Below are 14442 nucleotides of genomic sequence, written 5' to 3' on the forward strand. Positions count from 1 at the left end.
CTGGAATTATTTTTTTAGTACTCTTTATTTATGATTCATGCCAAAAATGCTAATATTATGTTTATTATGTTATGAAAAATGTATTATACGAATGTTATGGATGCAGAAGAAAACAATAAATCAAATCAAATCAATTGATGCGAGCGCGAAGTGCGAGCGGAAAAATTCTAGATTTGTTTCCTAAATCATGAAAAAGATGAATAAAATGGAATCTTCCTATATTAATAATGCGAGCGCAAAGTGCGAGCGTAAAAAAAAAATCGTGATTTCGACCTTGAACGGGATACTCTATTCATGTTTAAATCATGAAAGGGATGAGAAAGGGGATCTTCCTACATTAATAATTCGAGCACAAAGGGCGAGCGGAATTTTTTTATATGTGATCTGAAACTGGATAAGTGAATGAAAATGCGCGCGCGTGTTTCAGATTTAGACCTATAATCTAGGCATTCTACATAATCTTTTATCATGAAAATAAAAGCGAGCGCGAAGCGCGAGCTTAAAATATTTGATATTCCGATCTGATATTTCAAACACTTTATAGGAAACTTGTAAGGTGGATATAAATCGCACTTGATAAAGAGCGGATATGTTTCATTATTACTTTAATTTTGAGACATAGGACCTTGCCATCCTTAGGACATGTTATCATATGAATATGATGACTATATATCTTCCTATTCATCTTGCTAAGCGCGAGATTAAAAAAAGGGACAATTTAATTATTAAATTGATATCTTATTATACATGCATAATGAGGGCGCGGAATCTGATGATATTATGGCCTGAACACTGTACATTCAAGCACCTTTTTATTATGAATAGGATGCATCATTAATTAGTTGATATATTTTTAACCATTAATGCGAGCGCAAATCGCGAGCCGAAATTTTTGATAAACTGTCATGAAAAGGGGATTTTAGGTAGTTTGTTATACAATCAATATTGAGACATACATAACCCGCCAATTAAAAATGCAAGCATAGCGGCGCTAGCTGATGCGTTTTGATAATCAGACCTGAAAAGGGATATTTTGAAAACTTTATGGAATACATGAAAATAATAGGTACCTGATAAATCAAATTCGCGAACGCACAGCGCAATTGGAAAATGTTAATATTCAGACCATAAAACTGACATTTTTACAGAGCACGTTTAAAATTCAATATGTAAATCACAAAAATAATGAAAGTTCGATTTCCAAGGAGAAATATGTTTTGTATACTGACTTCCAAACTTGATATTTAAGCTCCACGTTGAACAAGATATGTGGATCATTTAACAGGCAATGCGAGCGCGAAGCGCGAGCGAAAATTTTATATAGTGACATGAAATATTTTTTCCAAGCCTTCCTCTCATCTTATTTTATTCATTCGTCTTCCTCCTTTTTTTTCTCTCTTTTCTTTTCCTTCCTTTTTCTTTCCTTCCCCTTTTTTTGCTCTACCAATAGGGGGGCGCGGGCGCCTCGGGCCCCCACCTGGATCCGCCTATGCATGAAGAAGAGGCAAATGAATAATGGATTTATAATGATGTGTTCATGAATAAATGTAATATCACTTATAAAAATAATCAATGCGAGCGGGAAACTCGAGCGATTTGTATTTTAACCATTTGATGCTTTCAATTTCGTTAAATTTCTCATCAGAGTAGGCCCTGCTAGAATTATGTGAGCGGGAGCAAGGCGCGGATCCAGGATTTCTTAGGGGGCCCTAATTTCAAGTCAAGTAATAATCGTGCCGAAATATTGACTCCCATTGCCGAATGGGTAATGTCTAGTTCAGTTAATTCTCACAGAAACCTCTCTTGCATTGTAGGCATTCTTCGTTCCTGTGGGTACTCCCATTTTTTTCTACTTTTTGTTTCAGGGTTGAAAAATCTTAGGGGGATGACACCCCTGTATCGCCACGTATGAAAACTGGTTGTGCAATAACTAAATTGCATATTCTGCATGAAAGAAAATCAATATTTATTTTGGGTAAGATATTCTTCAAAAGATATAAATTAACATGCTTTTTATTATATAGTTGAGGTAGACTCCGTAGTCAGCACTCAGCATTTACTAATTGGGAGTGCACTGCCTACTTAGATCTGTGTTTGGATTTATTATATAATCGTTTGTTATTCGCTTGAAATCCATTCAAAACAGTGAGTTGTCTTGTCAATCCTAATCAACAAACATTGGCTCTTCCGCTCTTGCAAAAATCATATAAAGTATCAAAAGGTTATGTATCTTATAATCTTGCTCAAATTTTATATACTCCAAATAGATTTTCAAAAGAAACAGAATGCGTGTAAACGGTGTATATAAATAGAAAATAAAATACTAAAGATAAATATACTGTAAAAAATATTCTTTATTATCAGTGTCTTTATAAATATGAAAACAATGCTCTTAAGTTCGCATCATTTTGGACGATAAGTTCTAATCTCTCTCTTTCATACGATACTAGCGAAACATGAATTCCAAGGTCCCATGTATCTTGTATACATCAACTAGTTCAAGACGTAACAATAAATGTAAATGATAGCAATGCAGTTTAGGCCTGAGTAAATACACAACAAAAAAAGTAAGTCCCCCCTAAATCAAATTGCTGTAACTTTTGAACAGAATTATTTTGAGATATGATATTTCGTAGGTGGTTTTCTACACTCATTAAGCAACTCCTGGTGAAAATGAGATTGATCGGTTGTGTCATGCATGAGTGATTAAAGATTGAATTGAAAATGACTATTTTTGAAAGTCACAAGAATCGATTTTCAGATTGTGCATATGCAAAGTTGGGCAAAAATTGTTTTTAGGTGAATTTCATGGTGTTATGCTGTTTTACTATCCATTTAGCCACTCCACACACAATTTTGATATTGTATGTTCATGGTTGAGTGAGCACAGTGTATTGCAGGGGCCGCGGGGGGGGGGGGGTGCTGGGGGCTTCAGCCCCTCACTTTTTTTCCAAAAGCATGTACACAAATGTAAAAATGATCATACGATTGTGATTTTCTGGATGGTCAGCCCCCTTCCCACTTTCAAAACCGTTCCGCGGCCCCTGTATTGTGACGTATCATCATAGGGTTTATGGTAGTATCCTCTAAAACTTGTTAGATCATGTTAAAATTTGGAAATGTTGATGTCTTCCCCGATTATAGGCCCCTCCCCCATTTCGAAATTCTGGATCCACCACTGACAGACTGATTTGTCCATAAATTAAACTGATCATGAGAAATTGTTAGGGAAGTATGCATTTATGCAGTATAAAGAGTATTCATACCGTAGTTTTCGAATGTGCTCGCTCAACCATGAAAATATTTAAAGTTCGGAACGTGTGTAGTGATAGAAATGATGGATGATAAGACAACAGCAATTAAAGTCAAATTTGAAACCGAATTTGCCCCCAATATTCACTTTATTACCCTTTAAAATGAGTCTTTGACATTGAAAATACAAATTTTCCCACTTTGATGCGTGCTCGCTCATCCATGAATATACAAATCGATTTCATTTTTGCACAGAAAGACTGCCGATAGGTTGATAAACATTACTGCCAAGTGACATTGCTAAAGACAGCCGTGAAAAAAGTTCCACCATATTGAATAAGGGCTTACTTATTCTTAAATATATGCACCTTTAATGTACACAAGTCTATGAGAGAGGAAGTCAAAATTTTAACAAATATGAAATGAGGGTTTGTGTCATGGACGGTTTTTGTTACTTCTGCCAACAAATATTTCATGAAACTTCGCACATGGCTTCAAGGTAACACTATCTAAAAGCCGCGCACACCAAAAGAATCATTCGATACGGCACAGAGTGGGGCTAAGGCCTAGAACTTTCTTCTCATTTGCATAATTTTCGAATATTGTGTGCTCACTGATGCATTAAACATCGGGATTTTCATAAGAATCAAATCAAATGAACTATGCAAGGAGGTTTGTGAAAGATATACATAGTTACAAATTGCATTTTTCTAATAACGTAAAAACGAGCTGATCACATTCCACATGTTCATTCAAGCGTGAATGTGTAATTAAACGCCTTTGAATCATTGAAGCATGTTAATTGGTCATGAACATAAACGAAAAAAGTTGAGAAAAGATAATTTTCAGTTACCAAAATGAAACAATACATGCCTATGATATTTATAAAATCGTATTTTTGTTTTCAATAAATATTCATTGAACCGTGAAACGATGGTTATTGTTGAAGATGCTCTCCCCAAAATAACTGTCATCATATTCTATCATTTTTATTGATAGAAATGTGTACAAAATTCAATTATAGTAATTTTGGACTTGTGTTTATTCAACCGTAAAATTTAGTCAAAAAAGTTGTATCATCTTTTAGAAAGTACCTTTTACAAGCCTTCTGACCATTTTTCATGATGAGAATGTGGAATTAGCTCCAATAAAATGGAATCAAAGTAATCAATTTGGCTTGTGACTTTTGAAAAGTGACATTTTTGCCTTCTGACGGTGCTCACTAAAGCATGACGTAAAATACGTCCATAACATTTACTCAGAGGAAAGCTTATAAAATTACTTACACGCTCATGTAAAAATATATTAAAAACTCGCATTGGTTCGGAAATTATTGATGTTTGTTTAAGGGGGGACTTACTTTTTGTTGTGTATAGTTTCAGTGGAATTCGTTAAAAAATAATAAAACGTGATTTCCCACTGTAGGTTGGAAACGAAAAGGTGTCGTATCATGAACTGTATATAGCTGTCTTTAACGCATTACTACATGAAACAACAATATAGGAACGATAAAAACCATACAGTTATTTCAGTTATTTGAGTATTTGACGATTCGTCAAAAAATAAAACACGCATCCGAAACTTTCACCTTTACAATGAATGTTTCATTTATTCTTTTACATATTGCACACCAAGAAATAAAGGTTCAAAATTGAACCCCGAAAGGTTGATGCAAAATCAGCACCCTATGAGTTAAAAATTTGAACCCCTGATTTGGGGTTCAAAAATTGAACCCTGCGGTTGGGGTTCATTTTTGCACCCTGCGGGTTCAAAACTGCACCCTAAATTTCAAATTGAAACCCTAGGGGTGCAGTTTTGAACCCGCAGGGTGCAAAAATGAACCCCAACCGCAGGGTTCAATTTTTGAACCCCAAATCAGGGGTTCAATTTTTGAACCCATAGGGTGCTGATTTTGCATCAGCCTTTTGGGGTTCAATTCTAAACCTTTATTTCTTAGTGTGTGCAAGTAAACTTCAAAATTTCTGTAAATAATATCTATCAATATATCCATCAGTGTTGTAGACAAGGCTCAAACCTCCAAGGCCAAGGCTTTAATACCCAAGACCAAGGCTTCAATCCCCAAGGCCAAGGCCAAGGCATGGAACCCCAAGGCCTAAAAACCTCAAGGCCAAGGCATTTAAAAACTTTCAATATATGGAACAATGAGCCAACAACAAGGCGGCAGTTCAAATATCAGTACGGCGCGGCGCCCCTACATGTAAGTCGATCATCAATGTGCCCCCCCCCCCGTTCGAACATTAATTCGGCGCCCAGTTCGAACATCATTTTGACATCCCTTCGAACTCAATTTACCTTCCCTAGTTCGAATATCATTTCGCCCCCCTAGCTCGAGTATCAATTTTGCGCCCCCCCCTAGTTTGAACATCAATTCGGCGCCCCCTAGTTTGAGTATCAATTTGGCGCCCCCACTTCGAACATCATTTCGGCGCCCCCCTAGTTCGAACATCAATTCGGCGCCCCCTAGTTTGAGTATCAATTGGCGCCCCCCTAGCTCGAACATCGATTCGGCCCCCCTCCCCAGTTCGAGTATTATTTTTGCGCCCCCAGTTCGAACATTATTTTAACATCCCTTCGAACTTTATTTCGGCGCCCTCCTAGTTCGAATATCAATTCGGCGCCCCTACATGTAGGTCGATCATCACTTCTTCAGCCCCCCCCCCCCCGTTCGATTCGACATCATTTTGGCCGCCGATTCCATCATCATCTATATTCATCGGCCTTCGAACATTCCTCCCTTCGAATTTCGGCGCCCTCCTAGTTCGAATATCGATTCGGCGCCCCTACATGTAGGTCCAACATCAATTTGGCGCCCTTAGTTCGAATACCATTTCGCCACCCCCCCAGCTCGAGTATCAATTTGGCGCCCCCTACATCAACTTGGCGCCCCTACGTCGAACATCAATTCGGCCCCCTCCCTAGTTCGAGTATCAATTTGGCGTCCCACTTCGAACATCATTTCGGCATCCCTAGTTCGAATACCATTTCGCCACCCCCCCCCCCCTAGCTCGAGCATCAATCTGGCGCCCCTAGTTCCAACATTAAATTTGGCGCCCTACGTCGAACATCATTTCGCCCCCCCCCCGTTCAAACATCAATTCTGCCCCAGTTCGAACAGCATTTTGACATTTCTTCGAACATTATTTCAGCGCCCTTTTGGTTCGAACATCATTTTCTTTCCCGTCTTCCTCTACCCTTTTCTTCTCTTCTTTCCCCCTTTCTTTTTTCATCCCTCTTCCTCTTCTTCTTTTTTCTCCTTTTCCCCTCTTCCTCTCTCTTTTTCCCCCTCTTCCTCTTTTTTTCTCCCCCTCCCTCCTTTTCTTCTCTTCCTTCCCCTCTTCCTCTTTCTTTCCCCTTTCTTTTTCCCTTTTTTTTCTTTTCTTTCCCCTCTCTTTTTTTTCTTTCCTCCGTCTTCCCCTTTCTCCTTTTCTTTCCCCTCTTCCTCTTTTTTCTTCCCCTCTCCCCCTCCCTTTTCTTCTCTTTCTTTCCCCTTTTCTTCTCTTCCTTTCCCCTTTTCTTCTCTTCCTTTCCCCTTTTCTTCTCTTCCTTTCCCCCTTTTTTCCCCTTCTCTCTCTTTTTTCCTCTTTTTTCTTCCCTCTTCCTCTCTTTCCTTTTTTCTCCTTTTCCTTTCCCCTCTTCCTCTCTCTTTCCCCCTCTTCCTCTTTTTTCTTCTCCCTCCCCCCCTTTTTCTTCTCTTCCTTCCCCCTCTTCCTCTTTTTTCTCTTTCTTTCCCCTCTTCTTCTCCTTTTTTCTTTCCCTTCTTCTTTTCCCTCTCTTTTTTCTTCTCTCTTTCCTCCCTCTCCCTTTCTTTTCTTCTCTTCCTCCTTTTCTTCCTCTTTTTCCTCTCTCTCTTTTTTTCTCCTTTTCCTTTCCCTCTCTTTTTCCTTTCTTTCTTTCCCTTTTTCTCTCCTTCCCTTCCTTCCCCCTCTTTCCTTTTTCTTCTTTTCTTCCCCCTTTCCTCTCTCTTTTTTCCTCTTCCTCCTTTCCCTCTTCCTCTCTCTTTTCCCCTCTTCTTTTTCCTCTCCTCTCTCTCCTTTCCTTTTTTCTTTCCTCTCTTTTTTTCTTCCCTTCTTCCTTTCTTCTTTTTCTTCTTTTCTTTCCCCTCTTCCCCTCTTTTTCTCTTTCTTTCCTTCTCTCTTTTTTTTTAGCCGAAGGGGGGGGGGGCCGAGGCCCCCTCGGCCCCCCCCATGGATCCGCGCCTGCATGGAACGCCTATCCATCGTCAGTAGCACTGAAGCACAAAAGATGTAAACGTATGCATCTCGTACATGTCGTATATTAAATTATTCAAAACCCTAACCCCTACGGAGCTGTCATCCACTTCCATCCGCTTTCATCTCTACATTCCCTATGAACCTCCGTTTAAACACACTATCCACTCCTTTTTTCGTTATGTTTTCGCAAATTTTGTCCATTTCTGGAGCGGATGAAAATGTAGGGAGTCACCCCCGAAGTTTTGCTTGTCCGTCGTGTCTTTTATGAATACGTTTTATATTCGTCGGCGAGTGGGACCAGGCCTTCAACTTGATCATCGCGAGTTTGATTATATATATAGGGAAGGAAGACCGTTTTCTCTTTGCATCGCGAGAGATTTGAAAGTTGCTTCTAATGAGAAATGCAATAGTTCACCTTCTCGCAACAATCGCTCTCATTTCATTAACAAATAAAAGCGTCTGATCGTGTGACGAAGACCTGAGCGGCAGTGACTGAATCTTCCGAGGAACAATTATTCAAGCTGCATTTGACTTCTTTAAAAACGCCTCTGTATGCCAACAATCTTAAAGATCAGAATAGCAATGAACGTGAAATTCAAATGTCATGTCCCGGTCCATTTGTCAAACAAAATATTTTGTAGAAAAAATGAGAAAAAAAAATCATATAATGTGATAATAATAATAGGCATTTACATAGCGTTATCTATCTAGAAATAATCTATTCCGAGGCGCATGCATTGTCATTATTATTACCCTGGCTTTCGCTCGAGCTGCCTCTCAGCGCTCAGTGCATTCAACAGTTCAAGGAATTAATCCTGCCGGGCACCCATTCACTTCACCTGGGTTGAGTGCAGCACAATGTGGATAAATTTATTGGCGAAGAAAATTACGCCATAGCTGGGATTCGAACCAACGACCCTCTGTTTCAAAGTCAGAAGATTAATCCACTGGGCCACAAGGCTTCGTTGAGCGTTAAATTAAAGGGAAGTCGTATTTATATGGCTGTACGTTGCGGGCGAGGTGTAGTCTCCCTCGAATTCGAACATTTTCACAAAAATCCCCTCATTTTCCTTCCGATCAGTTTACTCGCTTTGCTCCCCGCAATAATTATTTGTATTATATTTCATTGTCCTCTCCTTAGAGAAAAAAAATCTGCGTAAGATCATAAAACCGTGTTAATTCCCGGACGAACACAAACAATGGCATATTTCTATGAAAAGGGGCACTGCAAAACGTAGGTGTTAATTAAACACCAGCCTGGTATCTATATTGGTCCACACCAGAAAGGAGGCGTTGAAACACTGAACACCGGTTATGAATCAAACCGATATTGGTTTAACACTAATTGGTGTTAGCCTAACGCCAAACCGGTGTTGTTCCAACACCTCTCTGGTGTGGACCGATACCAGGCTGGTGTTAAATTGACACCGGCATTTTCCAGTGGGATTACCCATACTTATGAAAAGACACGATTAATAAAGAAAATATACAACATAAAAAAGGTAAAATCAAAATAACGAGTAAATGATTTTTTTTAAATAAAATGATGATGCATTCTGTTTTAAACCCAAAACATCGGTCAGAAAGGGCTTTACAATGCCCACAGGCACGTATGACCCAGGCGTTATACGGATTTAGAATAAATCCAGACTGGTATTGGTTAATAATCAGTCAAACACTTGATATGATTTGAATCCTATTTGAACCCTTTAATTAAAATCTAGAAAGGTCAAATCCCACAAAACAACTTTAAAAAGAGAACAATTCAACGTGCAAAACACTGAAAAATTAATAAATTTTATCATAATAAATCCACAAATCTTAATGATATTTCATATCTATACAGAAAAGGTTTTGTATCATACATATAAAATTCAAGGATAAGACAGGTTATATATTTTGTATTATTTTATTCAAAGATTATGTTAAAAAATATAGGACGAAAATTTAAATATTTAGAAAGAAAAAAAAATGTCTGTGTGACTTAATACGATCATTCTTTTGTTTTCATCGTGTTGTAGGTCCATGGTTTTTAGGATACTTTTTAAATTAACAAGTGGACCTGACCTTGAAACGTTAAATTCCCATCTTTCTGAATTAAATCTAAAGCAAGTGCTTGAGTGGCTATTCACCCTAGCCAATCTAGATTTATTCTAAATCAGTTACTATATCACATGCCCGATCAAAACCACATCATAACCACCACCGTAACCAAATGAAACTGTGTAAAAATGAAAGAAATTATATAAATGTTGTTCAAAACGGTTAACTTCATTTAAATGTAGTATGCAAAGACGACGTTATTATTGTTCTTTTCTCTATGTTAAAATGAGCATATTTATGACCGTGATTAGAATGTAAATGAACAAACAGGTGAAATGAAATTGAAGGATTGAAATGGATATATATATATATAATTTTTCAACAACCTTTGGTTCGCCGGCTCCTTTCACCTAAAAAAAGGGAAAACAAAACAAATATTTAGGGAAAAGGCGGGAGAGTAGAAAGAATGATGGGTGTGTTTTATTTTTAGTTCATATCGTTTGAAATTATATCTTCTGCCATTTAACCACTAACATTGAATAGTGGAAAATGCAAGCCATTGTGAAAAAGAGATCTACCTAACATATATCCAACGTAGAATCATATTAATTTATTCCCGCCTTATAAAAAGAAGGGTGTTTAAAAAGGTTTCTTGGCTATTTCTCAATGTAGTCTCCTTCCCCTCCCCATATCCTACAAAATGGGGTTAAACATGACCAGATTTAAGTCTGTGATAGTTCGAAAAGGTTTATACGTTATTCTCTTGAATTGGAGATTGAAGATAAACTATTTTCTCATATTCAAATTTACAAGCATATTTATCTTTCTTAAAAAAATAAATACATGTATAAACATAACACTCGAAGACAAGGAAACCTAAATTAGCGTAACGATAAGCCATGAAAATATTGAAAGTTTGAAGTGCGAGTTTAACATTCGATCTGCTCTGGTTATTAGCCTAAAAGTCCACCCCCGTTAAGGAAAGGCGGAAGGAAGGAATCGAAATAAATGAAGGGTATAAAAAAGAAGAAAGAAAGAACAAGAACGGAACATGAGGGGAAAAGACGATAGACGAAAGGATAATAAAGGGAGGAGAGAAGGGAAGAGGGGTGGAAAGGAATATAATATATATAGTATATATTTTGGAGGGAATGATGAAAGGTATACAGTATTCCATGCTATGCGGCTGTCCGTTATACAATATATACACTATGACAAAAATGTTGGGTAAAATATCATTTCAACCGGCACGAGGGTAATTATGTGTCCAACAAATTTGGGGCAGTATTTTACCCAATGGTGAAAGCATATTGTCTAGTAAGGTTAAAAAATAAGCAGCTATTACTTTAGAATGGGCATATATTTTTATCACACTGGATAAATAAGAATGACCAAAAGAAATGCCCAATGTTGGTTGGACAGAAGTCATAATTACCCATGGAGCATTTTTACCCAATATTTTTTAGAGTGTATGTGGAAAATGACGTACATTACATATAACACGTAAACCCATCCTCCATGTTATATCACGAGTCCTATAACGTAGATTATTTGGTTTGTAAGAACTTGGACACCTACACTGTAAAAACTGTGGTGTTAAAACTGACACCAATTGGTGTTAATAGAGGACCACACCCTGATGTGTTAAAATAACACCCTAGAGATTGAACATAACACCAAAGAGTGTTAATGTAACAACCATAAGTGTAAAACTAACAGCACCAATTTAACACCAGTGTAAAATAACATGGTGTTGTCCTCCGTGTACATCGGTTAACACCACAGTTTTTGTTGTGTATAAGGTAATGTTATTGGGAATTAATAAACTACAAGTACCGACATCAGAAAAAGGATAGGGAAATAATAAGGAAAAGGGCCGACAATAACACTGCCAATATGAAAAAGCGACCTTTAATAATGATTTTGATGAGGTTAAGAGTGAAATGAAATCCCCCTTCTTCATAAATAAGATATCATATCAATTTACCAGAACGAAGGTAAATACTTGAATGATATAATAAAATATAGCACGTGTCTGTACGCAGGGAAATGAAATGGGAAATGACGTAACAGCCACGCAGCTAATAAGTTTTCGACGAGATATGCTTCGTGTTTTGCAGGAAGAAAGGAGGTGATGAAATCTGAATATAATTTCAAACCACGACAGCCGCAGGCCAAAGACTCATTTGACGCTAGCTTCACAAAATTATTCGGGTATTTTAGCAATAAATTCGCAGACGCTTTTTATAACGCAGAAAATCTATTGTCAAACGATCGTCATATCAAAGCAGCATTTGTCGAAAATCGGTGAATCTAAACAGCCGTGCCGTCCTGGACTCTGGATAAAAAGACATATTAGCAGTTTTTCGTCCAATCCGAATCTTCGGACGATCTGCTGGCTGTCCTGTTCCCTCGACTTCCGACAAAAACCTCTCAGCTGTCCATTGTCATTTGACTTGCATTTTCAAAGGAATTGGTGCGTTGTAGAGAGCGTCAACGCAGTGATTGCGAAAATACACCATTAGAAGATGTATGCAGCGAGCCCTATATACACGCCCCCCCCCACACACACATGCACATCCTCTCTGTCCTGTCTAACCCTTTTATTTTACCGCTTTTAAATTTTCATTGATATGAAATACATAATGCTAATTTACTTTTTAGAAATACATAACATAATTAACATCGATAGAAATGTTTTTAGCTCTGTCATGCAGTGGTGGATCGGGGGGGGGGGCGCCTTATCCGGCCCGTCCCCCCCTTGAGAGCGATTATCTAAATTTGTAATGTAAATATGTCGTTTCTACCGACGTATGCCCCTTTTGTAAGTGAAGACTATTTGTTTTACTTGTCTAATTTTCCGCGGACAAAATGACCTGAAATTTTAGGTGAAAACCTTTTTTTTTTTTGCTTGTCAAATTTTCATCGGGGAAACTAGCCCCCCCCGGAAAATCCTGGATCCACCCCTGTTCTTAAAATATTGTAATACATTAGGGAACAACACATGTCTTCATTTTTTTTAATTCATGTATTACAAATCTTTCAGGAAAGCTTGTCTAGTTAAACTGGACATGCTTGAGATAAAGATTTGCATTGAATGAATAAAAAAACAACAACAATGAATTGAAAACCAAAATGTGTTAGTTCATGATGTAAATAAAAATGACATTTGACAACATAGCTGATAGAATACTTTCATCCCCGAAAAGTGTCTGATATGTATCAATGAAAAAAAATGCGAAAGTTTCAAGCAACCAGCAAAATGCAAAACCACTCTCACATTACAAGCTAGTAAAACTTGATTAACATTTATTTTATGAGTACCAGTATAATCATGAACCTTCGGAAAGTTTTTTAAACCCTGAAGACGGGTGTTAAATTTTATGTTTAGTACGTTTATCACATAATCGGTAACTTCGTAGCTTCTCCGACCTTCTGTTAATTGTGGGGGTACCAGGGGCCCTAAAAACTTTATACGGAGTTGTTAACGACCTTTCTTAACTTGTTACACGAAGTTTTTCCACGCTAGACATCTCTTGATTGATCTATTTATCAAGCAGTTAGAAAGTCGGATTACAACAACAAATATGGAATCAAACATCACCTTAACACAAAGGTTATAGCGATTAATCATACGCTTGATTTTCACGATTGGGTATACATTGTAGTCAATAGAATCAGCGGTAGACAAAAAGTGTTCTACCATCATTGCTAAGCTTTGTGTTACGGGCCCCCAAAATCTGGAGCAGGGTTACGGATGAATGAGAGAGCTGTGGGGTCCGAGTTTTTCTTGTGCTCGATCCCTTATCCTTTCGAGTACGTGCTTGCCCAATCCCATGTCCCACCCCCACCCCTTAACCCCTCTCCTCTCCAAAATCTTCAGAATCTTCAAACGCCCCCCCCCCCATGCAGAGATCGATCATCTTACCCTGCAATTGATATTGATATTGAAGTAAATCTCCGCCTCTTCGAGCGCATGTCGAACACTGGCGTAGTCGCCCCGCTCTACCGCCAACAAGTACTGTTTCTCGGCCGGTGACAGGGGCACTTCTTTCCGGACGATCTGCAGGGGGATGCGGTCACTGAGCGAATCGACATGGTAGAACTTGGGCATGATGATACTCCGCTGTCTGGCAGCATCACTCCGCCTGCAAAGGGAGATAACATAGAAGAGAATGTAATGAGGCTCTCTCTCCGCTTTGATTTTTTTTCTTCTAATTATTCTTTTTTAGTTGTTTTTGTGTTCTTCCTCCTAGTATGTCCCGGACTTTGCTTCTCTACACGTTTAGTAAAATGATATAGCTTGAATAAAACCATACAAGAGCTGAATGATGCTCCACCGTCTTAACGTGATAAGACTGACATTTAAAAAAGTGAGATGGAGAGAGAGAGAGAGAGGGGGGGGGGGGGGCGAGAAAAGAAATCAGCCTCGAGACATTTTAATTTCCAATGATGACATTTGTTTGTCATGTTTGTACCATCGGCTCTTGTTATATTCATAGCAAATAATTACAAACCAACAAACACATGAAACACGAGGGCATTTATTTTTTAGCATGAACACTTAGAACCGTACTTGACTTGTCAAAGGAAGATTTTCTTAATTTGTGGACCAATAACAATTTTTTTTACAACAATATTTATTTTTTTTTTAGATAGCAGGTCATATGATTTAGCTCTCTTTTTCCAGGCAAACGTAACGCCCCCCAAAAAAATTGATGTTTAACACGATCTCTTCTCTTCGTTAAAATTGTTGTTGTTTTGTATCAGCACGTGTCACTGAGTTCTCTTCGCCTCTCCATTAAACGTCTTTAATAAAAAATAATCTTTCTTTCTTTTGTTGTTAAATTATCATTGAGAATACAAACAAATAAACTAATTAATTGATACATAAAGAAGTATGAATAAAAAAACA

The 14442-nt window shown here is 37.9% G+C and overlaps 1 protein-coding gene across 2 annotated transcripts in view; it reads right to left on the bottom strand.

Moving 5' to 3' along the window:
• The window catches only part of LOC121413045 (short transient receptor potential channel 4-like), a 33086-nt gene extending 19393 nt beyond the window's left edge, over positions 1-13693 (bottom strand). The window contains exons 1-2 of one of the 2 annotated variants that reach the window (XM_041605809.1): positions 13456-13693; positions 9914-9937 (exon numbers count right to left, since the gene is read on the bottom strand). In XM_041605809.1, coding sequence (XP_041461743.1) covers positions 9914-9937; positions 13456-13641 — 210 coding nt within the window. In that variant the 5' untranslated portion in view covers positions 13642-13693. The remainder of the gene's footprint in view (positions 1-9913; positions 9938-13455) is intronic. The other variant, XM_041605816.1, reaches the window with a different exon arrangement.
• Positions 13694-14442: the final 749 nt, after the last annotated feature.

This window comes from Lytechinus variegatus, chromosome 1 (genome assembly GCF_018143015.1).
Source record: "Lytechinus variegatus isolate NC3 chromosome 1, Lvar_3.0, whole genome shotgun sequence".
In the NCBI taxonomy this organism is placed as follows: domain Eukaryota; kingdom Metazoa; phylum Echinodermata; class Echinoidea; order Temnopleuroida; family Toxopneustidae; genus Lytechinus; species Lytechinus variegatus.